Consider the following 24,900-nt stretch of genomic DNA (forward strand, 5'->3'; position numbering starts at 1 on the left):
AAATTACATTTAAAACCTATGGATTATATAGAAAGTATAGCCTAAGGATACTTTATTGATAGAAATAAACTTTATTCATGTAAATGTGACTCACAGATATACTTATGCTACTCCTGAAAGCTAGCTTTAGTGGTAACACTCCATTCCTACTGGTTTCATAAACCACATATGGCCATAAAAAGGATTTAAGTGAGGGGCGCCTGGGTGGCTCAGTCGGTTAAGCGTCCGACTTCGGCTCAGGTCATGATGCTCAGGTCATGATCTCATGGCTCGTGGGGTTGACCCGCGTCGGGCTCTGTGCTGACAGCTCGGAGCCTGGAGCCTGCTTCAGATTCTGTGTCTGCCTCTCCCCTGCTTGCACTCTCTCTCTCAAAAATACATAAATGTTAAAAAAAATTTTTTAAAGGCTTTAAGTGACTCCAAAGTTAAAAATCCCAGAAATTTAATTTAATATGAATTCCAAATGCAGATGTCAAATTTGTGAAAAAGTGCTGAATTTATTGGTGCATTTTGACTGTCCTTAGTGATGTTTTCCTTTGAAAGCAATTAATGATTTTCATCTTTTTATGTATTTTTTTCCATTTGAAATTGGAAACTCTCTTCCTGTGAGCAATCCTTTTCCTTGGTAACTTGAAAGTAATGCAAAGTGCATTATTGATTTTCTCTAGCGTTTCTTGGAATTATGCTATGGATTCTATAGATGTTGATTAAGCACCTCCAATTCCTTGATTATGTTGGCCACCAATGGGGGGCAGGGGAGGACTCAGGCAAAGGGAAGCCCAAAAGGGTTCTTGTTCCCAAACTCCATTTCACTTGAGATACCTCTGGTTTTGTGGGTTTCACGCGTTGGGGTTGATTTAGAGGAAAATCTAAAAAATGACGTTTGAAAACTGATGGACTCCGTGATCTCCAAAGCCCTTTCCAGGTGCGACATCACATAGACATCTAGCTTGTTTGCTCCTCAAGAACCTTCTAGACAAATCATGTTGTTCTGCAGCCTCTGTAGGTCCCACACATGCCCTCCTCAGACGCCCATCGCTTACCTCTGACATAACTCACCTATGGCTGTAGAAGAGGTCAAACAAATGATATTTGGTGGGCATGAAAATTCTGGAGCAGCAGTCCATTTACTGATGCTTGGCCGGTAAGAAACGTGCCCTCCACATGGCGTTCCTGAAGATTTTCTCTCTGGATTGAGGTTTTGCGCCATCTGCTGGGCATATTTATTTTGCACATACTCTGAGAAATTGCGTTTATTCTCAGACCTAGGTTTCAAAATATTTATTACTAATTTTAAAAACTGTAAAATAGATGGTTAGTCTAGGAAACATGTAAGTGTAGGGGATAATGAAGGGTAAAACAAAAATACAAAGATACCTACTATTCTTAATGACAGTTCCTTGTACATGCACACAGGAATATGTTGTCTTTTGGTTTTGGCTTGTGTTTTTTTAATTTTAATTTTAATTTTAATTTTAAGTTAGAGAGGGAGAGAGAAAGAAAGAGAGAGAGAGACCAGGGTAAAGGGGCAGAGGAGGAGAGTGAGAGAATCCTAAGGAGGAATCCCCAGCCCTGGGATCGTGACCTGAGTCGAAATCGAGAGTGGGACCCTCAACTGAGTGAGCCACCCAGGCGCCCCTTGTGGTTTTTTTTAAACACAAATTTGAGATCAACACTGCATTAGTTTAGGTTGTGTCAGTAGTAAAAGGAGAAGACACATTGCAGATCTAAGATTCATGGGGAGGGACGGTTGTGTAATTTACTTTTGCTACGCAAGGCAGGAATCTTATGTTCCAATTTAACAGGCAGGCAGGATAGAGGCAGGGTTAGGGGACTGGGTGAGATCCTAGAAGAGTGCCCTACAGTGCTCAGAATCACAGGAAACAGATCCCCAAGTTACTATTTCCAGTGGTAAATGTGGCATCCCGCTTTTCTCTTAGTGGATATGTCGTGAGCCCCAATGTGCTAGTCACTGAGACACGTGTTCTAGAACCAGGAGGCCTTACAGATGCTGCTTTGAAGTGAGAGAAGGCCAGGAGGGGACGTAAGTGTGTACAGAAGCAACTATAAATACAGACTTGGAAACACGGAAGCAGGGAGCTTATCCTAATTGGGCAAAGGGACTGTGTGGAACACATAAGTGGGTCCTGAAGGTGGGAACGTTCCTTGCATTTAGGAATGGCTAATGGAAGTCAGGTTTGAGGGAAGGCTGCGGTGACCGTGAGCTGGGAAAGTAGATGTAGGTCATGTCACGGATGGCCTGAAATACGGGCCAAGGATCACACAGCATCACTAAGGTGTTGGAAGGGGAAAACGACACAATGGAATCCATTTTAGGAGAATGTCACTGTGGTCGTGATGTGTGAGGACATGAAGGACTGAAGGCAGAGACACCAGGTTCGAGTCAGAAGATGGCTTTGTAGGTATGGGAGGTATTAAACAGACATGAAAAATCACTATTCGGCGGACCTAGGAACAGAGCGCGGTCAGAAAACCACAATCCACGAATAATGACTGCTAAATAAAGCAAAATTTGGACCCAGTTGTGAAAGAAATCGGACAGCAAACTTGGCCCTGTGGATCTTTAACGATATGCAGCCTTCCAATTTACATCATGCACGCTGACGGAAACCGGAAATCCTTGAAACTGCAAGCCTCAGGCTTCCAGAGCAACCCTGGGGCCTGAGAGACATCCTGGAAAGACAGAAAATGGAACAGAATGGGGACATGCACAGACAAGCCACCTTGCTACTGGAGTGGTAGGGGGTGGGGGTGGGGCAGCCAGCCCTGCACGTCCTGGCCTCCATCAGTGAAAGGACCAGAGGGCCTTCCAGGCTTGATTGTAAGCCAAGAGCACATGTGGAGGCTTACACCCAGAGCAGGGGGTTGGTGGGAAACTTTCCAAGTCAACATATCTCTGCTCTCCCCGGTTCACCTCCCCAGTCCCTTTTCCCATTATCTGTCATCAAATAGCTGTCCCAGAAAGCCTGGCCTCCATGCATGGTCTCCAGACAATCAGAGAAAATCAGCCTGGAACCTTTCCAAAGGCACTGGGGTAAACATCACAAATAACGGATAAAGAATGCATAAGAAAACAAATATACCAGAAAGCAGAAGAAAATACCAAGAAACTTCTCCATGGAATAAAATATTAGGAAAATATTTCTTCTTTGAAACAAGAGTTCAAATTGTAGATAGGACTCAAATATGGTAAAAGGAGACAAGTAAATCGAGCAGACAGAAGCAGACCTAATGAGATTTATATCCACAAATGCTCATATTAGAAGAAAAAAAGGAATAGGGGTGTCTGGTGGCTTAGTCATTTAAGTGTCCAACTTCAGCTCAGGTCATGATCCCACAGTTCACGGGTTCAAGCCCCGCATTGGGCTCTGTGCTGACGGGTCAGAGCTTTGAGTCTGTTTCAGATTTTGTGTCTTTCTTTCTCTCTGCCCACCCCCTCAAAAATAAATAAACATTAAAAAATGTTTTTTAAAAGAAAAAAAAAGGAATAAAAACTAATGAGCTGAGCATTCATCTTAAGACAAAAGAAAAATAACACGAAAAGAGACCCAAATATATGAAATGGAAAAAAAAAAAAAATATATATATATATATATAAGAATGAATGAATGAATGGAAGGAAGAGAAAGAAAGAAAAAGAAAGAAAGGAAGAAAGAGGGAATGGAAGAAAGAAAGAGAGAAAGAAAGAAAGAAAGAAAGAAAGAAAGAAAGAAAGAAAGAAAAAGAGCTTTTTTTGATAGGATGAGAAATGTCTAAGAGAGAAGGCACAGATAGCATTAGGAATAAAAAGGGAAACATAACTACAGATATTTCTGACAGAAAACATAATGATGTTTTGAACAAATTTATGTCAATAACATTGAAAACTTGGAAAAAATGGTTAAGCTCCTAGAAAAATGTGATTTACCAAAATACCTCTAGGGGAAAAAAATACACCCTGTAGATTCTCATCTGAAATGTTTTCTTTCTTTCTTTCTTTCTTTCTTTCTTTCTTTCTTTCTTTCTTTCTCTTTCTGTCTTTCTGTCTTTCTTTTTAATGTTTATTTATTTATTTAGAAAGAGAGAGAGAGAGAGACTGTGTGTGTGCACAGGAGTGGGGAAGGGCAGAGGAAGAGAAATAGAATCTTAAGCAGACTTCATGTGCAGTGTGGAGCTGGACGCGGGGCTCCATCCCATGACTGTCAGATTATGTGAGATCGTGAACTGATCCGAAATCAAGAGTCAGCCGCTAACCCCCTGAGTCACCCAGGCGCCCCTGGAATGTGCTTTCTTAACATTCAAGTATGTATATATTTCTTCCTGTTAACAAATACATTTCCACAGCATCATTTTAAGGGCTACATTGTATTACATAATTTTGTTTAATAAAGAAGTCGTTAAATTTTTGCTCTCCCAACTTAGCAACTCTATAATCTAGCAATTAAAACAAGATGCTAAATTTTTGCAAAGAGCTTTATCTTTCCTTAGAAGAAGTCCCTCAGAGTTAATTGCTGGGTCAAAGATGCCTCTTTAAAGATTTTTTACACACCACCTGTCTATAGTTTTTTTAAGGCATGATGGGAAGTCACTTCTAGAAGACAGAACAACAGAAACAAATTGAGGTACAGCAAATACAAAACGTGTCCTGAGATTGGGAAGTAGTTCATGAAGAAACAAATGTTACTATGACATTAGTAACTGAAAATAGCACAGCAATATTTACTTAATAGTTATGCTAATAGCAATAGTAAATATACAGTAATAATAATCAGTGTCATAGTAATAATAGTAAAACAATTCAATCTTTTTTAAAAAAATTTTTAACGTTTATTAATTTTTGAGAGACAGCAACAGAGCACGAGTGGGGGAGGGGCAGAGAGAGAGAGACACGCACACACAGAATCCGAAGCAGGCTGCAGGCTCTGAGCTGTCAGCACAGAGCTTGACACGGGGCTCGAACCCACAAACCAGGAGATCGTGGGCTGAGTAGAAGTCAGATGCTGAACTAAGCCACCCAGGCGCCCCAAACAATTCAGTCTTTTTCAAAAGAAAGCAGTTTGCCTGCACACCATAGAAACTTTTACTGATCTTTGTTCAGGTTACAAATTGTGTGAAATCAGTTTGACTAGTTTTCCAGAACAGAGATGCTGGAGCTCTCAAAACTACATACCTCTGCTGACGCTCTTCTCCCTTGCCTCATTCATGTCATCTGCCAGCAGCCACTCTATTGTTGTCTGGGAAAGGCATTTAGTAGAGTCTATAAATACACAGATGCTATCTCCATGCACTTGTGGCTCAGCCTTACCGTAGCCTGGACCACGCCTCCACCTGCCAGCAGACCCTTCTGAAAGATGTAGACTTCCCCTACCTATAGCTCTTGCTTAGAGCAGCTCCATCCACCTGGAATGCCCTTCCCACTGTCTCTCTACCTAGTTTCTCCGTTCTTTTTTCAAAATGAACTCAACTGGCACCTCTTCTCGGGAGCCCTCCTTGATATCCCTTTCCAGGGAAAGCCACTAGTCTCTCTACCCCATCCCCTGGCCCTGGCAGTGTCCTGAGCAATTATGATGCATATGTTGTATCTGTTTGATTTACATATCTCCTTCTAGACTTAGGAGCTCTTTAGAGAGAGAACCATGTGTTACTTGTCTTGTTATCTTTCACACAGTTCCTGGAAGGTAACAGGTATGTAATCAATGCCTGCTGAGTGAATGGTTGGAAAAGCAGATGCCCCTGGACGCCTCTGGAGCTGGAGCCACGGCTCCTGGCTCGGGTTATCAGCTCCATGCACCATCGGACTTCCATGGAGATTCCCCGCTAGGAAGCCTGCCTTTTCAAAAGTACAACTCATTACAGTTTCATAGTGTAAAAGCACCTTAATCAAACACTAGCCACAGTGAACCCACAGCAATAGTGCCCAGACAATGAAGATTATTCTCAGTTGGATTCTTTCATTAGACTGTTAATAAGCCCAGCGCGAGCTTGTCCAGTAGCTGACGAGGACGCTAACACATTTAGGAAGATAAAACTAGAAACTTACCTACCACAGATTTCCTCCCTAGATGCTTACCGCTCTCGGAGCCAGTGACTTTTTGATTATTTCATAAGCAACACCTTACACCATACTGAATTTATTGAAATTGTTTGACTACAAGTAACAGATTGTCTCAGATCTCTTTCTTCCTTTTTTTTTTTATTGTTTATTTATTTATTTTGAGAGAGAGAAAGAGAGTGGGGAGGGCGGGGGGGGGGGGGGCAGAGAGAAAAAGGAAGAGAGAATCCCAAGCAGGTACAGTGCTGTCAGCACAGAACCCAACACAGGGCTTGAACTCATGAAACCGTGAGATCATGACCTGAGCTGAAATCAAGAGCCAGTCACCTAGGCACCCCACAGATCCCTTTCTTTCCTACATGAAGGGTAGTAATACTTCCTTACCCGGAGAGTAGATATTCTATCACACTCTGTTATTTTCATTAAATAATACAGTCTATAGATCACTCTGTATCGCATCATAGGGATCTTTCCTACTCTCTTCTCATGTTTATGGTACACATGGATATACCATACTTTATTCAACCACTTGCCCATATATGGGCATTCCAATATTTTGCAATAATAAGTGTTATCACGATAAATAAGCTTATAGAGCCATGTTCCCTGTATCGTCCAGTGTATATTACACATTAATATTCAACTAGCTACAAACTGATAAAATAAGTTAATACAGCTCTCCAACACAAAGATTTTTACTCTCCAGGAATTAGTAAGTGAACCGAAGAGTGTTTTAGTACGTGAATCCTTCATTTGAAAAAGCAACCAATTTTAAATATTGTCCAGAAAACCTGAAGACATCTGAAGATGAAAGAAATCATAGTTTCTTAGCAAAAGCTATGTAGAAAATGCAATACATTTGCATTTTCCATTCCATTCCAAATATTCCATTCCAAAAAATGGAATAGCAAATTTAGTGAGGTATTATTAATTTTTATTCCATCTTTTAAGATTAAATTTTAATCTTTGTGAAAACATGATGTAAAACTCTTCTGAAGATTTGCCAGTTAAACCATGAGTTTGAACAGCTAATAGATTTTGCTTGAGAAAATTGGAAATAGTACAGGATAATTATTTTGTATGATTTATTTTCTTTTTTCAATTGAAGCAATAAGAGGAAGTAATAATCTTCAATCCCCTGGCACACTGTTCTTTCTTAGCACTTTAATTTTTTTTTTTTTTTTTAAGTTTTCAGTTGGAACTTTTGGTTGGTGAAAATCCTCATTCTTTAGACGGCTTTCCTCCATCTGGTTTTAAGAGGATTCCTGTCCTTGCGTTTGGCCCTTGATGTGATCATACCTTCTGTGTTCATCTTGTGTGGTAAAATCAGGGACGAGTACCTTTTCCTGTGGAATGTGTAAGAACAGAGCCAAATGCTGGCCAAAGAATGTATATTTGTAAGATGTGATTGTGGGAAAGCCTGGTGGGATTTTTAGCTGCTTTGAGGTTTTTGGATCTTTCATCAGCGAGATGGGATTGGCAATCCTTAAATGGCAAGATGGCAACATTTTTATATGCAAAATTTCCTGTGTGATCTCAAAAATATAGCAGTTGCTTAGCGGATATAAAGTTTAGATCAAATATACTTAATTCTGGCACCACCGTAAAGTATTGTATCATTGCCAGATGGATTGCAAGCTCGTATAACTGAAGATTTTGTTTCTTTTCCCTTGTTCTTTGTAGCAAAAGTAATTAGGAATAAAATGGTGGTTTTTTACCCTCTAATTCACAAATGAACGGGGCGGGTATGAACCTGCCAGTGAAGCGGTTTTAATGACTCACAGCACAATATCAGAGTCCTGGTGGCAGAGGACAATCGTTAGAGGGCTGTAATTTAGAGATTAATATATACCTTAGGCACGACTTGTAAACATGACCTGGCTTTCTCTTGGGACCACACAATTTTTTCCCTAAATGGTTTTTAGCTTAAATGTATGTATGTTTAAATTTTGATATGCAAGGTTTACTGTGTAATCTGAAAGATACAGCAGTTTGCTTAAAGGATGTAAAGTTTAAATCAAATATACTTAATCCTGGCACAACCTTAAGGTTTTGTAGCATTGCCAGATGGGTTATAACCTTTTCTAAGTGAAGATTTTGTTTCCTCTCCTGTTCTTCTTAAGAACACTATATATATACTTTATATATATATATATACTGTACTATGTATACTGTAATATATACTATATAAATAACAATGTATAGATAATATATAATATATACAAATTATACATAATATGAATAATATATAAAATATGATTATCATATTATAAGATATTATAATACATGATTATATGAATCATAATATATCACATAATGTAAATAATGCAAATAATAAAAATAAGAATATATAAATAATATATAATTTTACAGTGGTAATATAATACTATAATATTAATGTAGTTATACATTACATAATATAATTATAAATTGTATGATAAAATAATTAAATTATATAATAATATAGTTATAAATTACGTAATAATACAATATAAACTATACTTTATAGATACTATATATGTGTGTGTGTGTATATAAAGTATCTCTACTTTAGAGATACTATGAGGGGGTGTGTATGCTGTTTACACTGAAATATAAATACAGCCTGGGAGCAACTGGGGTTAACATTTGTTGAACATTTGCAGTCAACATAGGAGACTCAATAGTAAAGTCAAAACTTAAGCTTGAGACTCACTGCTTCGGGGCGATGGGAGATGGTGAGCAGATTTACCTTCATTCCCTGATGTCGTATGATTTTAGAACAGGGTCTCGGTGGAAGAGAAAGTCAAGGATCACTCTCCACCCCTGACACCCACCCCACTTCCCATTTGCCACCTCTGCTCCTCTCCACCATTATTAAAAAAGCGTTCAACTGTAGGAGGACCTTAGAGGCCTTGTGTCTTTTTCCCTGGAGGGCTCTATGGTTTCTCAGCAAAACAAAGGAAACAAGGAAGAACATTTTCTCTTGTTTCCACTATTCCTTCCTTCTTTTTCATCCAACTGAAAGGTATGTGCTCTTTCTCTTTACCCCCCATCGCTGGGCTTGATGCGTCGACTCTCCTTAGGAAGGAGAGAGCGAGGGAGAGTGGGAGGTCAGTCATTTCAAGGATGCTCCTTTTCTGAGGATGCACATAAACTTGATTCCCTCTGAGGCTGGTAGAGAGAGACAAGGCTAAAGCAGGCCACCAGATATTGACTCTGAATAAATATTGCAATACTAATGTGTTGTCATTAAGAGTGGAAGAAAATTGGGGTCCTGTTGTTACAGTGTGGACTGAAATAAAAACGGCAGCAAAGAAATGCATAGAAAAGAAACTTACGGGGGTCTGGAGCAAAGAACCTCCATCCCTAAAAGGTGGGATGAGTAGTTGGAAGTATATCTGTCAGGACAATGCTGTGGTAGGGAGGAAGAATTTCCTCTGCCCTTCAAGATTTTTCTCACTGGACTTAGAATCAAATTGACAGGAGACAGATTAACAGGAGAAAATCAGATTGAATAGTGTACATACGGGGAATCTACACGGACATGGACATTTCAAAGACAGTAAGGCAACAGGACACTTATGCAAACTAAGAAGGGGCTAGGGGTCTGAAGATAGGAACAGGAGGAAAACTCAGCAGGAAGGTGAAAGGGGATGTTTGAAAAACAGAGTGCCCTCTTATGTAGATACATTTCTTAGGTAAAGGGGAGTCTCTGTTATTGGCTCTCATCCTGGTGCAAGCAGGCAGTTGAGGGGGGAGTGTGTGTAAAGAGCTTTTCCTGAGTCTGCTGGGTTTTGATTGCGTTTCACTTGCAATAATGTTCATGCCAAAGGTCCCCCTACAGCGGAAAATGGCCTAATCTTCTGGCGTCATTAAAGAGTTGTCTTCCTTCTTTCCTTTCCATTGATGGGGCAGGCTAAACACACAGCTTTCTGTTTTTTTGTAGTCTTTGAAATTGCAAGGAAGAATGAAAATGTGTAATTCGGGAGATCCAGGTTATAACTAAGGTGTGACTGGAGAGGCCCTTGTGGCTGTAGATAATTTAAGTGACCCAGATATGCTTTTCAGGAGGTTTAGTTACAGAGTGATGCCCGGTTACCACATTCTGGCAATGGCATTAACACCCCTGTGGTCACATTGTCAATTTCTGGTGACCGTCCCTTCAAATTACTTTAAAAGCATGATGTTTGTTTTCACATTATTTTATATTGAGCCACAGAAGGGTGTGTGTATGTGTGTGTGATGTATATTTTATATTATTTATATATCTTTATAAAATACATATATTATAGTATATATATAGTTGTATACTATATATTTATAAAAATATATATATTTACAGCAATATATATATAAGATATATATAACTAGGATACATACTTATATTTTGTAAATAAAGTTGTTTCTAAAGTGTCCACATTGTTTATCTAAAAAACACCCCCAAAGGCTTGGATCCAAGTTACTATGAATACTTTTGGACAAATGGCAGTCGAGGTTTTGTTAGAGGTTATTGTGCAGTTTTGTGGCTTTGAAACCAGCTGACTCAGCTGGGAGGGAGCAGCAGGGGAATGGCTTAATTGATCACCAGCACAGTGTTTCTCTTTACCAGGGTGTCCCTGGTGGGATCTGCGTCACCTGTCAATTACCTCAGTGACTTATCATTTTTAGCAGGTATGGGAAACTAAGGCTGGAGACAGAATGAGATCAAAATAGCTCGAATCTCTACTGTGAGTCGCAGCTTTTAATGAAAACCTTTCGATCCATTCACTACCACACTATGCATTTGAATGTTCTCTATGGATGTCTATGTGTGTGTCTTTTCTAAATATTTTCTGAGGAGTGTCTTCCAGATAGTTCTCAGATTACACAGCTTTATCAGCTCCTGAATAAAAGCAGAGGTCAACTTTTGGGCTAGAGTATAAACTGAACATTTTTCTTGCTTTGCTAATTTGCTAGTGTCATTCGGGATGAAAAGTAGGAAAAATAGGGGCGCCTGAGTGGCTCCGTTGGTTGAGCATCTGACTTTAGCTCAGGTCATGATGTCGCAGTTTGTGAGTTCGAGCCCCACATGGGATTCTCTGCGGTCAGCGTAGAGTGTGTTTCAGATCCTCTGTTCCCCTCTCTCTGCCCCTTCCCCCACACTCAAAAATAAATAAACATTGAAAGAAAAAAAGAAAAAAATGTACTTATTCCACCTTATGCAAGATATAATCAGCCCTTGGGGCACCTGAGTGGCTCAGTCAGTAACCACCTGACTCTTGATCTCAGCTCAGGTCTTGATCTTAGGGTCGTGAGTTCAAGCCCTGTGTTAGCCTCCTCACTAGGCATGAAGCCTATTTATTTATTTATTTATTTATTTATTTATTTATTTTAAATATATGAAATTTACTGTCAAATTGGTTTCCATACAACACCCAGTGGCATGAAGCCTATTTAAAAAACAAAACACAAGGGGCGCCTGGGTGGCTCAGTCGGTTAAGCGTCCGACTTCAGCTCAGGTCATGATCTCACGGTCAGTGAGTTCAAGCCCCGCGTCCGGCTCTGTGCTGACAGCTCAGAGCCTGGAGCCTGCTTCGGATTCTGTGTCTCCCTCTCTCTCTGACCCTCCCCCGTTCATGCTCTGTCTCTCTCTGTCTCAAAAATAAATAAACATTAAAAAAAAATTTAAAAAAAAAAAAAAAAAACAAAACACAAAAGGATATAATAAGCCCTCAAAAATTCAACTCTATGGTGCTGGGGGCATCCTAAAAATAAGTGTGAATGATTCAAGTGTGAGCCATTTCCTGCATTCCCCTCTATGACCAGTGCCCCAGAGTGACCAGGAAGATGATCTGGACCTGGGCTGCTTCTAGGGTGACATAGTTCCCAAGGCCTCCATAGAGCCAGCAACTTGCCAGGTGATGTGATTCTGAGGTTTCAAGGTAAACAATTTATCCATGGTGGCTCCTACCCTAAGCCAACTACTTCATTTGATGTTCAATAGAAGAAACAATGATTTATCCTGATGCTGGTGAAATGTCTGGCTGTATAAAGCTATTCTCTATGTAGCATTTTCTGAAGGCGTTTTCAAGGTAACTTTGCCTACACATGACTTTCTTCTTTTTTCTAAGTAATCTGTGCCCCCAACATGGGGCTTGAACCCACGACCCTGAGACCAAGAGTTATAGGCTCTACTATCTAAGCCAGCCTGGCACCCCACTGGCTTTCTTCTTTTATGCTGACTTCTGAATCCCATCCTGAAATCAGATGTGGCTCATGTGCCTCAGGTGGAAGTCTTTTCCCAGCACACCCTTTGAGATGTGAGGGCAAACTTGAGGTTATCTAAAGTGCATCCTCCCTCAGTCCTTCTCCATACCTTCTTTTGAAAAGGACAACAATATCCCCTCCCTCTGCAATGTCCTGTGTAGAAATGGTGGTCATCATTAAAACAAATACATATTTTTAAGTTTATTTATTTATTTTGAGAGAGAGAGAGAGAAAGTGTGCGTGAGTAGAGGAGGGGCAGAGAAAGAGCATCCCAAGCAGGTTCCACGCTGTCAGCATGGAACCCAACAAGAGGCTTGATCTTGAGGTTCTCGAGATCATGCCCCGAGCCGAAATCAAGAGTCAGAGGCTTGACCAACGGAGCCACCCAGGTGCCCATAAAACAAATCTTAAAGCTGTGTAACATCCTGAGAAAAGCTTAGTTTTGGGGGCCAAAGAGATCTAGGTTTCAGACTCATGTAGCCTACTTGTACCTGTGGGGCCAAAAGGATCTTTCTGGGCCTCAGTTTGGTCATCTGAAAGATAGACATAACATCTAGTTCACAGTCGTGGAATCGAATGAAGTAGTCTAAGTGCCTGGCGCTTAGTAGGTCTCTAATAATTGGCATCCACTAGCCTAATATTCAGGGGGTACGTATCGAGCAGTAGGCACTAGGTAAAGAAAGGTGTAAGACCACTTCCAGAGCTGAAGACCCAGTAGAACTCCAGTTTTCTCAAGGTCCTCGGTCACAGTGAATTAGAGCTTATGCCAGCATGTCTATCAGTGAACTGCCTTCTCCAGGAAGACCGTCTTGCTATGAAGAAAAATGTCTGCTAAACTACCCAGTGTTCTAGGGGCGCGCCTGGGTGGCTCGGTCGGTTCAGCATCCAACTCTTGATTTTAGCTCGGGTCATGATCTCACAGTTTGTGAGTTCGATCCCTGCATCGGACTCTGCACTCGTGGACCGTGCAGAGCCTGCTTGGGATTCTCTGTCTCCCTCTCTCTCTCATTTAAAAATAAATTGAGTCAGTTGATTTCCATTCGGGCTCAAAGCCCCATCCTTGGCCACACCTGGAGGACCCCTGCTCTGGGAGTCTCTGCTCCCTTGGGAGCCTCTTCTTTTTGGGCTAGATCATATTTTGGGTCTTTCATATGCAATTTGATGTAATGTGAGGACTGAACACAGAGTTTGTTAAATCGATGTTCTCTTTGTGTTCCATTCAGTGCCATAGCCTAGGACATACCACATTGCTTCCAGCCCTATGAGCCTCTTCTACAGCCTGGAGCTGTTGTTTTTCAACTCCAGGATCAGCAGAGGTGGTGGCAGTGGGTCTTCCTGCCTCTGTGCAAGGGTTTTAAATCTGACTTTTGTGTCCTGGACCCCTTTCGGCCAACGGGGTTAGATCTATGGATAATTTCCCAGAATGTTCATTTGTTTAGGATGAATTTTTATGTTTTTTTTAAATTATATTTAAAAGTTTTGTTGTTGTTATTTACGTAATCTCAACATCCAGCGTGGTGCTCGAACTCACAACCCCAAGATCAAGAGTACCATGTTCCTCTGAGCCAGCCAGGTGCCCCTAGAATGATGTTTTTAATCATATGGAATAAGATCTGTGAGGTTACAAAGGAAAGCAATTACACTGAAAGACACTTATCCAAATGTTAAAAACAATTTGTGATAGCAGTATATGTGTTTCATTATTCACCTATCAAATACATTCTAGCAGTGGGCCAAGAACTACCATCATTTTAAAGAAGGGGTAAGTGTAAATAACATTTGGACGGGTCGACAGCAATTTTAACGGGTGATGAAAACATCTGTGTTTTCAGTGGCAAGAAAGTCACAAGTACTGCTAACACTATTATTATTTGTTGGTTGCCTTGTAATAGAAGGGAATGCCAGAATTTCAGTTAGAGGTTAGTGGGAATAAATATGTATTCTTTACTCATGCAAGGTCAAGAGCCCCTGCCTTGGGAAAACCAAGCAGGGGGGAAAAAAAGGGGGAATTCTGAACACTTTTATTACTTTTCCTGGGACAGATATTTTGGGCTTATAATAGAATCCAATTAAACTTCAGTCCCCAGGGATATTGTATCATAATTTCCTTTTGCTTTATTTGTAATATGAAGAAGCAAGTCCCCCTACCCCCACCCCCAATCTATTTGTGGAAAAGTGTATTTCACAAAGCACTTAAATAAAAGGCTCTCAGGCAGAGGATTTACATAAGATACTCATTTCTCTCATTGCAGTTACACGGATGCCTTTTCAGGAAAAATTCTAGCTTGCAAGGATAATCATGAGCTCGTATTTATTCCCATGAGGAGGAAAACTTGTTACATGAAGAGGGTAGAGGGTTTAGGGTCCCTTGGTGGGGGGTGGGGGGTTTGGGGAGGAGAGATTTTCTTCAGGAAGCACCAAAGAGATCCCAAGCCTGCAGGGACTAGAGAGATCAGAGGAGGTTTCTGGAGCCTTCTTGGAGCAGAGACCAGAGTTCAAAGGTCAAGTGCCGAGTTAGGTGGGAGGTGAGAGGTGTGTTTGTTACTGGGAATGGTGAGATCAGGCAGGCTCAGCCCTGAATGGGGGTGTGTGGGGAGTCGAGTGTAGACATGGGTGAGTTGGGGGTAGTTGGGACCGACCTCCTCTGCTATGGTGGGCTTGTGGGGTGTTATTGTGGGAACTCATCGAAGTCTTATAATAGGAATGAGATAAAGAAATATCGGATTTAGGAAAATATTATCACAACCACAATGGTTTGGATGAATTGAGGGTGGGAGGAAAATACAGACAGTAGTTTTAGGATCAGATGGCAAGACTGGTTGGAGAAAACTAACACCTACTTGTTGTTGTTGTTTAAGGGGAGTTTAAGGGGAAGATTCACCTGCAGGGCTCATTAATGATACAGATTACCAGGATTCTGCTTTGCAAATTGCAAGCCCAGTAGGTCTGGAATTTGAAACTGTAACTGGGGGCCAGGGGTGCAAGAGCCAAACAGATGAGGTTCTGCTGCTCACGGTTCACAAAATCCAATGGCAGAGAGAGGAGGGATGGTGAAACAGGAAAGGAATTTATTTCAGCAAGGCCAACACCGGAAAGATCTCAAAGATTGTCTCCAAAGTGCTAGAAATACTTGTAGGTTTATATAAGGGAAATGTGGGACAGAGGTGGGTGGGTCTCCACAGGTGGGCAGTGCAGGTCAGGTGTATCTTTGTCTTGGGATCAGTCACTTGGGGTCTTGCTGGCTCAGGCCAGTCCTAATTGCTTGAGCCGGTAGTTGGGTTCCCGTAGGGGCTGCTTTGCTCTCAGGGTCTTTTGCCAGAGTTAAGAGGTAAGCTGGAGATTTCACTCACATGTGGAATTTTAGAAATAAAACAGATGAAAATAAGGGAGGGAAAAAGGAAGAGAGAGAGAGAGAGAGAGAGAGAGAGAAGCAAACCGTAAGAGAGTCTTAACTATACAGAACAAACTGAGGGTTGATGGAGGAATGGGGGGGGGGGATGGGCTAAATGGGTGACGGCCACTAAGGACAATACTTGTTGGGATGAGCACTGGGTGTTACATGTAAGTGATGAATCACTAAATTCTACTCCTGAAACCAATACTACACTATATGCTAACGAACTGGAGTTTAAACAAAAATTTCAGAGGTGCCTGGTGGCTTCGTTGGCTAAGGGTCCAACTTCGGCTCAGGTCATGATCTCACAGTTTGTGAGTTCAAGCCTCGTGTCGGGCTCTGTACTAACAGCTCGGAGCCTGGAGCCTGCTTCAGATGCTGTGACTCCCTGTCTCCTCTGTCTCTCCCTTGTTTGTGCACTCTCTCTCTCTCTCTCTCAAAAATAAATACACATTAAAACAATTTTTTTAAATAAACAAAACTTTGCGAAAAAATATAAGCTGGAAAGATCTTAATTAGGAAGTAGAGATGGAGGTCAGAATGGAAGTAGTTCTAAGTCCTCCTTCTTCAGGAAATTTACAATTTTTAAAATAGCTCCGTGTGATTTTATCTTCAGATGAATTGGAAAATACTCCGCATGAGTGTTTGGCTGATCACAAGTGACACTGCATGTGAGACTGTCAAAGGAAAAATTGCACGGGACACAGGTAAACAGGCAAGACTTGGTTCAAGACTGTGATGACAGGGGAGAGAAGCCAGAACTCAGTGTGAACTCAGCGTGACCCAAAAGGCAGAAGGAAACAACTGGAGGGCTTGACAGAGGCTGATCCAGGAGATGTGTCGAGCACATTGAGTTTGCAAATGGTTTTCTCCGTGATTAAGCCACCTGTGTTTGCTAATTGGCACCCACCAATTAGCAAGTTAGGCTCTACCTTCCCACAGAGACTGGCAAACGCAAACACAGGTGCCATCTTCCTGGCTGATTACATTTCAAAGGGATGCCTCCTAATCTTTGAGCAAGACATTCCTGGGTTGTAAAACTGGCTGGAGGCTCCGAGAAGATTTACATGTCAATGGGACAGAGAAAGAATTTATAACGATGAGTTTTCTGAAGTAAAAACTCTGGGAAAAAGGAGGTCAGTTTCAAGAGTCAGGAAGAAGCCTGGGCTGGGGTTTCGTCAAGCTGACGCAAACGTTAAAGCTGTCCTGATCAAAGGTAAGTACCATTAATACTAAGGCCGCTATCTGTAGGGTGGATTCCACCTGATAGAGAATGAAAAGGAAAATCAATTGTTAGGGAAAGAAAACTCAACTTCCTGACCTACTATGGGGAACTGGAGAGTGCGGGGTACAGAAGAATGGACGGTCTATGACTTAGACCTGGGAGAATGCAGATACGCGGATAGATCCAGCTGGCAAGCAGCAAGCCTGTGGTGCCAAACGCCCCCAGGGACCTTGGTAAAGCATAAGTCAGGCTTCTTCGGTAGAAACAGCACCCTTGTAGACAGTCCCAGCAATGGATGAGAGGTAAGACAACCCGCAGGGCTGTGGGAGCCGCCTCTGGAGCTTGGTCCTTTCTGAGAGAGAACACTGCAGAGCAGCCTGGGATATGCAATTTGCGATTAGCATCCCATGTTGACCTCACCTGAGTCACGCATCCATAAACGGCACCCTGTGTATACAACCAAGTATTTCAGAGCAAATTGTAGGCATGTTAGCAGCTGGGTTTTATGGACACCGGATGCCTTCCCTTTTGCCCATGTTGTACTAGAAATGTGTCAGAAAACTTGAGTGAGGAAGCCAGGGCTTTTAGAGCACCCTGAGGAACTATCTGCACAAAGAGGTGACACTGAACCCACAAGAGTGGATGGGATTTTCACAATGTTACTGGGGACATATGACATTCACGTGTCTTACTTTTTGTCAAGGGATTATGTGTAATGGGGGAACAATGGGGGTCTAAGAATGCAGACTCTTAAAGAGAAGTGGGGTGCCTGGGTGGCTCACTGGGTTTAGCGTCCGACTCTTGGTTTTGGCTCAGGTCATGATCTCACGGTTCCTGAGTTCGAGCCCCGCATCAGGCTCTGTGCTGACAGCAAGGAGCCTGCTTAAGATTCTCTCTCCCTCTCTCCTTCTCTCTCTCTGCCCCTCCTCTGTTCACGCTCTCTTGCTCACTCTCAAAAATAAAATAAACATTTAAAAAGAGAGTGAGAGAGAGAAGTGGATGGTCCCAGGGTGGTCTGCTCCAGCAAAGTCTATGATGCTAAGAATGGTTAGAAGTTAGGTATGATTTGTTCATGGAACTCCTGGCAGATAAAAGCATTGGTCAGGTGGTCTGGGGGGAGGCAGATATGGGATTTTGGAGTGAGGGGTAAAAAAAGAAGCCAGGAGAGTGGATGGCTTTTGCAGGAAACCTGGCTTTGAAAGAAAGAAGGATGTAGTGAGAGAGCCAGAAAGTCCCAGGATTAGGTTACCGGAGATATATCATACTAATGTGTTCTCTTTCGGTCCCAGTTCCTTCGTTTAGTGATTGGAAATGAATGAACAATCAGAGAAGAGTGTCACGCAAGAGGGACACACAGGTCAAAGCTCTCCTGAGAAAGACTGTCAGATCGGACAAAAGCAGCTGGTATGGCAAGTGGATATTAGGGTTTCATGGTATTTGGAGAGGTCTCAGCTCGGGGATCTCGGAGGTGAGCCTGGTCTTGGGTGGAAGGTGGGTCCCGTCAGGATTTCACAGGAAGGTTCTCTGCTCCTCCATACGGGTGGGGCTTTTCCCCCATTTCTTTCTGCTCTCTGAGGGGCTGGTCTCACTTCACGTACCTCCTCTCTGCCACTCACCTCCCTTGATTTACAACCCAATGTTCTGTGCAATAAAATCCTGCCCCTTGGAGAAAAATATTTGCAGAGACTATAGTCCAGTGTTTTTATTTAACAAGCCCTAAGGTTTTTTTTTGCCCCCTATTACCTGCTGGTCATGATTCTAAAACTTGGTACATATTAATTCATCAAACTTGTATCACAGGGTACTATCGTGACCCCGTTTTGCAAAGGGAATCAGTGAGGCTTAGAGAAGTGGGAGCTTGTTCAGTGCACACCCCTGACAAGTGGCCAAGGTTTGAACTTGCGTCTCGTGTCTGTGTTCTTACACTTTTGTCATGGAACTGACAATGACAGTAGACGATATGAAGTTGTCTTTATTTCACAGCCATACCTAAATACAGAATTGTTTCATACAGTCTAGTTTGTAAAACAAACCCATACACACACACCAAAATGAAAATTTAAAGAAACATGGGGCACCTGGGTGGCTCAGTGGGTTAAGCATCCAACTTTGGCTCAGGTCATGATCTCGTGGTTTGTGTATTCAAGCCCTATGGCAGGCTGTGCACTGACCGTGTTGTGTCTGCTTGGGATTCTCTCTCTCTCTCTCTCTCTCTCTCTCTCTCTCTCTACCTCTCCCTTTCCCTCTCCCTCTCCCTCTCCCTCTCCCTCTTTCTCTGCTCTTCCCCTGCTTGTGCTCTCTCCTTTCTCTCAAAGTAGTAAATAAATAAACTTAAAAAATAACCCAGAAAATTTAAAGGAACATATTTATATTATTTTAGACAAACTGGACTATTATTATAAGCTAAATCAACTGCAGACAAGGCTGAAGTTGTTACTGACTTGTTACGTTGAAATCCACACTTTGAAAGTTTCCCTTTTGTTTCCAGGTGTGGTATTTCATCTCTGTATGACAGCCTGTGTGTTTTGGGGCCAATGAGATTATATTCTTCTGAAATCCTTCAGAATAGCATTCCCTTCCCTAGTGACCTATGTGCCACATTTTTGAAATAAGGTGTCAGGATTTATTGAAGAAGCATCTTTGTTCCTTGTCTTTCTCAATTGGGCTCCATTTCTTTTCCATCTGTAAATGTCCCCAGATGGAGTCTTTTGAAAATCTCCACTAACACTCTAGAAAGCCATGCGAGGAAGATTTTCTTCCTCAAATCTGGCTCTTACTGAGAGTGGATCCTTCAGGTGGGTGCACACTGCCTTGAAGTGATCCAACAACATGATTGTTGTGAAACATATTCCAGAACACGGGGTGGGGGGGGGGAGGATGGGGCTGTGTGCACTTTGGGGTCCCATTGTGGTTTGAGACCCTTCACCTTGAGTTTCTGCAGCCAAGAGTTGCAGAAGGGCTCTCTTCCCTTTTTCCCTCCCTCCATAAAATGCTAATTCTGACTTTCATCCCCATCAGATTTGAGAAGCCAACTGGTATTTTCCAGGTGTAAAAGGAATTCTGTTCCTGCTGGGTTGTTTTCTATGGTTTTCCTTTTTTAATTATATGAGTTTTTTACTGTGGATTTCTTCATTCAGAAAGAATGACCTAACGTGAGGAAATTTACACGTGAGGACATTTATATCATCTTTAGAGACTGAATCAAATAAAACTGTTTCTTTCTCTAGGTAAAACATCTGTGCTTTCATGATATTATGGCGGAAGTTTATTTTGATACAACATAAAACAACTCTCAAATTCTTACTACTAATACATTTTATTTGTTTTGTAGCAACAGATAGAGCGGCAGTTAAAATGCTTGGCATTTCAAAACCCTGGACCACAGGTAGCGGACTTTAATCCTGAAACAAGGCAGCAGAAAAAGAAAGCTCGGATGTCAAAGATGAATGAGTATTTTTCTGTAAAATACAAGTAAGATCATGATTTATTGTATTTGATTTGCAGGATTGTAACATGCCTGAATTCTCCCGGACAAAGCAAAGATTGCCTCTTCTTTATGTTTTAAAAATATCTTTTCTTGGGGCGCCTGGGTGGCTCAGTCGGTTGAGCATCCGACTTCAGCTCAGGTCACGATCTCACGGTCCGTGAGTTCGAGCCCCGCGTCAGGCTCTGGGCTGATGGCTCAGAGCCTGGAGCCTGCTTCTGATTCTGTGTCTCCCTCTCTCTCTGCCCCTCCCCCATTCATGCTCTGTCTCTCTCTCTGTCTCAAAAATAAATAAACATTAAAAAAAATTAAAAAAAATATCTTTTCTCAAGTGCAGTATTGCCCCACGTATTTGGAAGTTAGCAACTTCAAGAAATAGACAATAATCCCAGACTAGTAATCAGTTTTTTAAAGGTACCAGAAACCCTTGGATTAGAGTAATAGCTTTAGTAAGAAAGATGATTAAAAGTAAGAAAGATGTAGGGTCCAGCTTTGGCTCAGGTCATGGTCTCACGGTTGGGGGGTTCAAGCCCCGTGTCAGGCCTTGTGCTGACGGATCGGAGCCTGGAGCCTGCTTCGGATTCTGTGTCTCCCTCTCCCTCTCTCTCAAAAATAAACATTAAAAATTTTTTGAAAACTTAAAAATTTATGCCCATTAAAATACGCCTTAAAAATAGTGAAAGACAAACCACAGGATAGGAGAAGTTATTTATAATTTGGAAGGTCAGTATCCAGAGTTTATATAAGTCAATAAGAAAAAGATAAACATCTAAAGAGAGAAATGAACCAAACAATGAAGAAAAGGCTAATGAACATTCAGGATACAGAACCTCATCAGTACAGCAGAGAGGTTCCAGAGAGAGGCAGCATTTAGTCTGACAATACCAATGTTGATGAATTTTGTTTTTTTATGTTAAATCTTTTTTAACATTTATTTATGTTTGAGAGATAGAGCACGAGTGCGGGAGGGGCAGAGAGAGAAGGAAACATGGAATCCTAAGGAGGGTCTAGGCTCTGAGTGCCGGGCTCGAACCCACAAACCATGAAATCATGACCTGAGCTGAAGTCGGACGCTTAACCAACTGAGCCACCCAGGGCCCCTTAATTTTTTTTAATGTTTATTTATTTTTGAGAGAGAGAGACAGAGAGTGATCGGGGAAGGGGCAGAGAGAGAGAGAGAGAGAGGGAATCTGAAGCAGGTTCCAGACTCTGAGCTGTCAGCATGGAGCCCAACATGGGGGTCAAACTCACGAGCCACGAGATCAGGACCAGAGCCGAAGTCGGACACCGAAGCGACTGAGCCACCCAGGCGCCCCAGATGCCCAATGTGGGGCTTGAATTCACGACCCCAAGATCAAGAATTGCATACTGTACCGACTGAGCCAACTCAAGACCCCAAGGGATTGTTATTACTTAAAGCTGTGGTTCCTCTTGGAGGGCCGGGTTGAGGGATGCTGTGGGCGGGCCATGGAGAAGACCTCAGTGCCATAATACTCTTTTATCAAGCTGGGCAGTGGGCAAGTAGAGATTTGGTTTATTCTTCTTCTTTACCTGTGCATTTATGTTTTGCACACTTTATTTTTTAAGTTCATTTATTTATTTAAAAGTAATCCCATTGGGCGCCTGGGTGGCTCAGTCAGTTAAGCATCCGAGTCTTGATTTTAGCTCAGGTCATGATCTCACGGTTCGTGGAATCAAGCCCCACGTCAGACTCTGTGCTGAGTGTGGAGCCTTCTTGAGATTCTCTTTCTCCCTGTCTCTCTCTGTCCTGCCCTGGCTCGCGCATGTGCTTGCGTGCTCTCAAAAAATAAATATATAAACATTTAAAATAATCTTTGCCACCCAACATGGTGCTCAAACTCATGACCCCAAGATCAAGAGCTCTTCTAACTGAGCCAGCCTGGCACCCCTGTTTTGCACACTTTTGTATGTCTGATATTTGAGAGTTTTATAAAAGAAAGCATCAGATGAACAGGAAACTATAAAATCTGTGTGTTGGTATCAGAGTTAAGGCAAAGGAATATTTTTGGGTTAAGGCAAGGTGACAAGGACAAGATCTGGTATGTGCTCTCTGGTGGCTTCATGACCACGGTTTCCATATTGGATTTTTTTTTTATTAATTTATTTTTTAATGTTTAGTTTTGAAAGAGAGAGAGAGAGAGAGAGCATGAGTAGGGGAGGGGCAAAGAGAGAAGGGAGACACAGAATCTGAAGCAGGCTCCAGGCTCTGAGCTATTAGCACAGAGCTCAATATGGGACTTGAACCCATGGACCGTGAGATCATGACCTGAGCCAAAGTCAGACTCTTAACTGACTGAGCCACCCAGGCGCCCCCATATTAGATTTTAAATCTCCTGGTCTGCTGGCACCTGAATTTCCTGGTGGACATGGGAGGGGGTGGTCTGTGCATCCCACAGACAAAGCACTCCAGATGTAAATCCTCTTTGGAAGGTATTCCCGATAAAGTGAGAAAATCGGGCAGCAAGTTTCCATAGTGATCCCCAGCCTCCCCTGCTTTGTTAGGAGAGGGAGGAAGAAGAAACAGCGTTACTCAGCTGAACCGGAAGAGAGGAGATTCTGTGCCTGTTTCAGGATAAAGGGAACAGAAAAGTGGACAGTCTCACCACACCAGCTTAGGGCCAGCCCTTGTTAATTTTTTACTTCCAATTGTTAATAAGGGATACAAGCTATATAGAGGCACTTTTGTCACACTGAGGCTTTCATGCGGCTCACTTTTGAAGGGTTTATTTCAGAAGGGCTCTGTTTGGAGAGGATGGCAGAATTCTTGTGGAAGCTTTTGCCTCCTGGACATGTTGCAGGGGCTGACAGAGAAAGTGTGGGCACTTAGAGCAGGGTGTGGGCTCCACTGCTCGCCTCGGGTACAGAACTAATTGCCTTCACTTAGCTCATGACGGATCCTACCACCTTGATCACCTGCTCTCTCTCCTTCCACTGGGTAAGAAACAAAATCAGAAAGGAAGGGAAGCAAGGGTACCTGGAGACTGTTAGGTAGCAAAGGACTGTTAGCGCGTGTGTGTGTCTTTCTTCTTAATGATGATGGCGTAGTAATGCACAGTTCTAATATTTATCTCGAGTTATTAAAAATATAACTGTATTCACTGTAGTGCTTTAAAAAAAGTTTATATATTTTGACAGAGAGTGCATGTGCATGCGCAAGTGGGAGAGGGGCAGGCAGAGAGAGGGGGAGACAGAGAGAGAATCCCACGCAGGCTCTACGCTGTCAACCCAGAGTCCGACGCGGGGCTCGAACTCACCAACTGTGAGATCATGGCCTGAGCAGAAACCAAGAGTCAGATGCTCAACCGACTGAGCCACCCAGGTGCCCCTCCCTCTAGTGTTTTTTTTTTTTTTTTAAGAAAGAAAAAAAGAGTGCAATTTTTCAGGGAAAACTTCATCAAGGATGATTACAGTTTTGAAGAAAAATTGGGGGCATTCGTAGGAAGAAGCTTTTATTCAGCTGTTCTTTCTCATTTGCTTCGGTGGAATATTCTGTTCCCCAGCATGCTGGGAAAACAAAGTGACTAGCCTGGCCGTGTTGGGAATCCGTGGCATGTTGGCTGAATTTCCCCAAACACCACTGCCATATCACATTCTGGAGCGTGGCTGGGTAATCTTGAGGATGACATTTGCTCAGAATAGACAGGCTGTATTTATGAAGTGAGCTGCATAGTCCTTCATTCTCCGTGCTGAGGAAACCGGGACTGTCGTCTGCTTTCTCGGCAGGGTCAGGAAGAAGTACGACAAAAGTGGCCGGCTGATCTGTAACGACGCCGATCTGTGTGATTGCCTGGAGAAGAATTGTCTGGGCTGCTTCTACCCTTGTCCCAAGTGCAACTCCAACAAGTGTGGGCCCGAGTGCCGGTGCAACCGTCGGTGGGTCTATGATGCCATTGTCACCGAATCTGGGGAGGTGGTCAGCACACTGCCATACCCCGTTCCTGACTAGGAGCTGTTCCCTGGGAACAGCTTTGTTTCTTCTTTCTGTTTCTTCTTGACAGTGAAGCCAACCTCTTTCTCATGGGTGGATTTTAGGGCTTGGGGGAAATGCTGGGAGAAGATGCTGAAGGTTCATGTTCTCTGAAACTGTAGAACAATGTAGAATGGGCAGTCGCTCCAATGCCTTCACTCGTGACCAAAGGGTGACAGTGCATGGTCTCAGCATCGCCTCCCTCGAACACCTCCGTCTCTGCCCTCAAGTCAAAAATGTCTTTCGTCTTTACTGGTACCTGAGAAGATGTAGTTTTAAGATGTTCAGAACTCTGTAGCTGAGAGCTCTCCTTACAGAGAACATACAATCATAAGTTTGTAAGAGCTAGCTACCCTTGCAACCTTACACACCACAAGTTCCAAGTCCGACTCACTTCTTGAATTAAAAATACACCCCCACACTCTGTGACTTTGCACTGTATTGTCTTGTTTTTTATATGTTGATAACATTAAAATTAAATTTGGTAATACCTGGCAGTATTTTTATGAAAAATTTGTATTTTATTTGC

General features: G+C 42.4%; 1 protein-coding gene across 1 annotated transcript; it reads left to right on the forward strand.

Moving 5' to 3' along the window:
• Positions 1-18,210: 18,210 nt before the first annotated feature.
• On the forward strand, positions 18,211-24,487 carry ARL14EPL (ADP ribosylation factor like GTPase 14 effector protein like). The gene is made up of 3 exons (XM_042905583.1): positions 18,211-18,303; positions 20,231-20,370; positions 24,128-24,487. The coding sequence occupies exons 1-3, from the start codon at positions 18,211-18,213 to the stop codon at positions 24,348-24,350; spliced, it is 456 nt and encodes a 151-aa protein (XP_042761517.1). The 3' UTR covers positions 24,351-24,487.
• Positions 24,488-24,900: the final 413 nt, after the last annotated feature.

Source organism: Panthera leo, chromosome A1 (genome assembly GCF_018350215.1).
Source record: "Panthera leo isolate Ple1 chromosome A1, P.leo_Ple1_pat1.1, whole genome shotgun sequence".
Lineage (NCBI taxonomy): Eukaryota > Metazoa > Chordata > Mammalia > Carnivora > Felidae > Panthera > Panthera leo.

Bases quoted from the DNA above. Each gene is read 5' to 3' on its own strand.
- ARL14EPL (XM_042905583.1), top strand. From the start codon at position 18,211: ATGAATGAACAATCAGAGAAGAGTGTCACGCAAGAGGGACACACAGGT. The intron at 18,304-20,230 runs GTATGGCAAGTG...TTTGTTTTGTAG, and splicing joins AGATCGGACAAAAGCAGCTG to CAACAGATAGAGCGGCAGTT. The intron at 20,371-24,127 runs GTAAGATCATGA...CTTTCTCGGCAG, and splicing joins TATTTTTCTGTAAAATACAA to GGTCAGGAAGAAGTACGACA.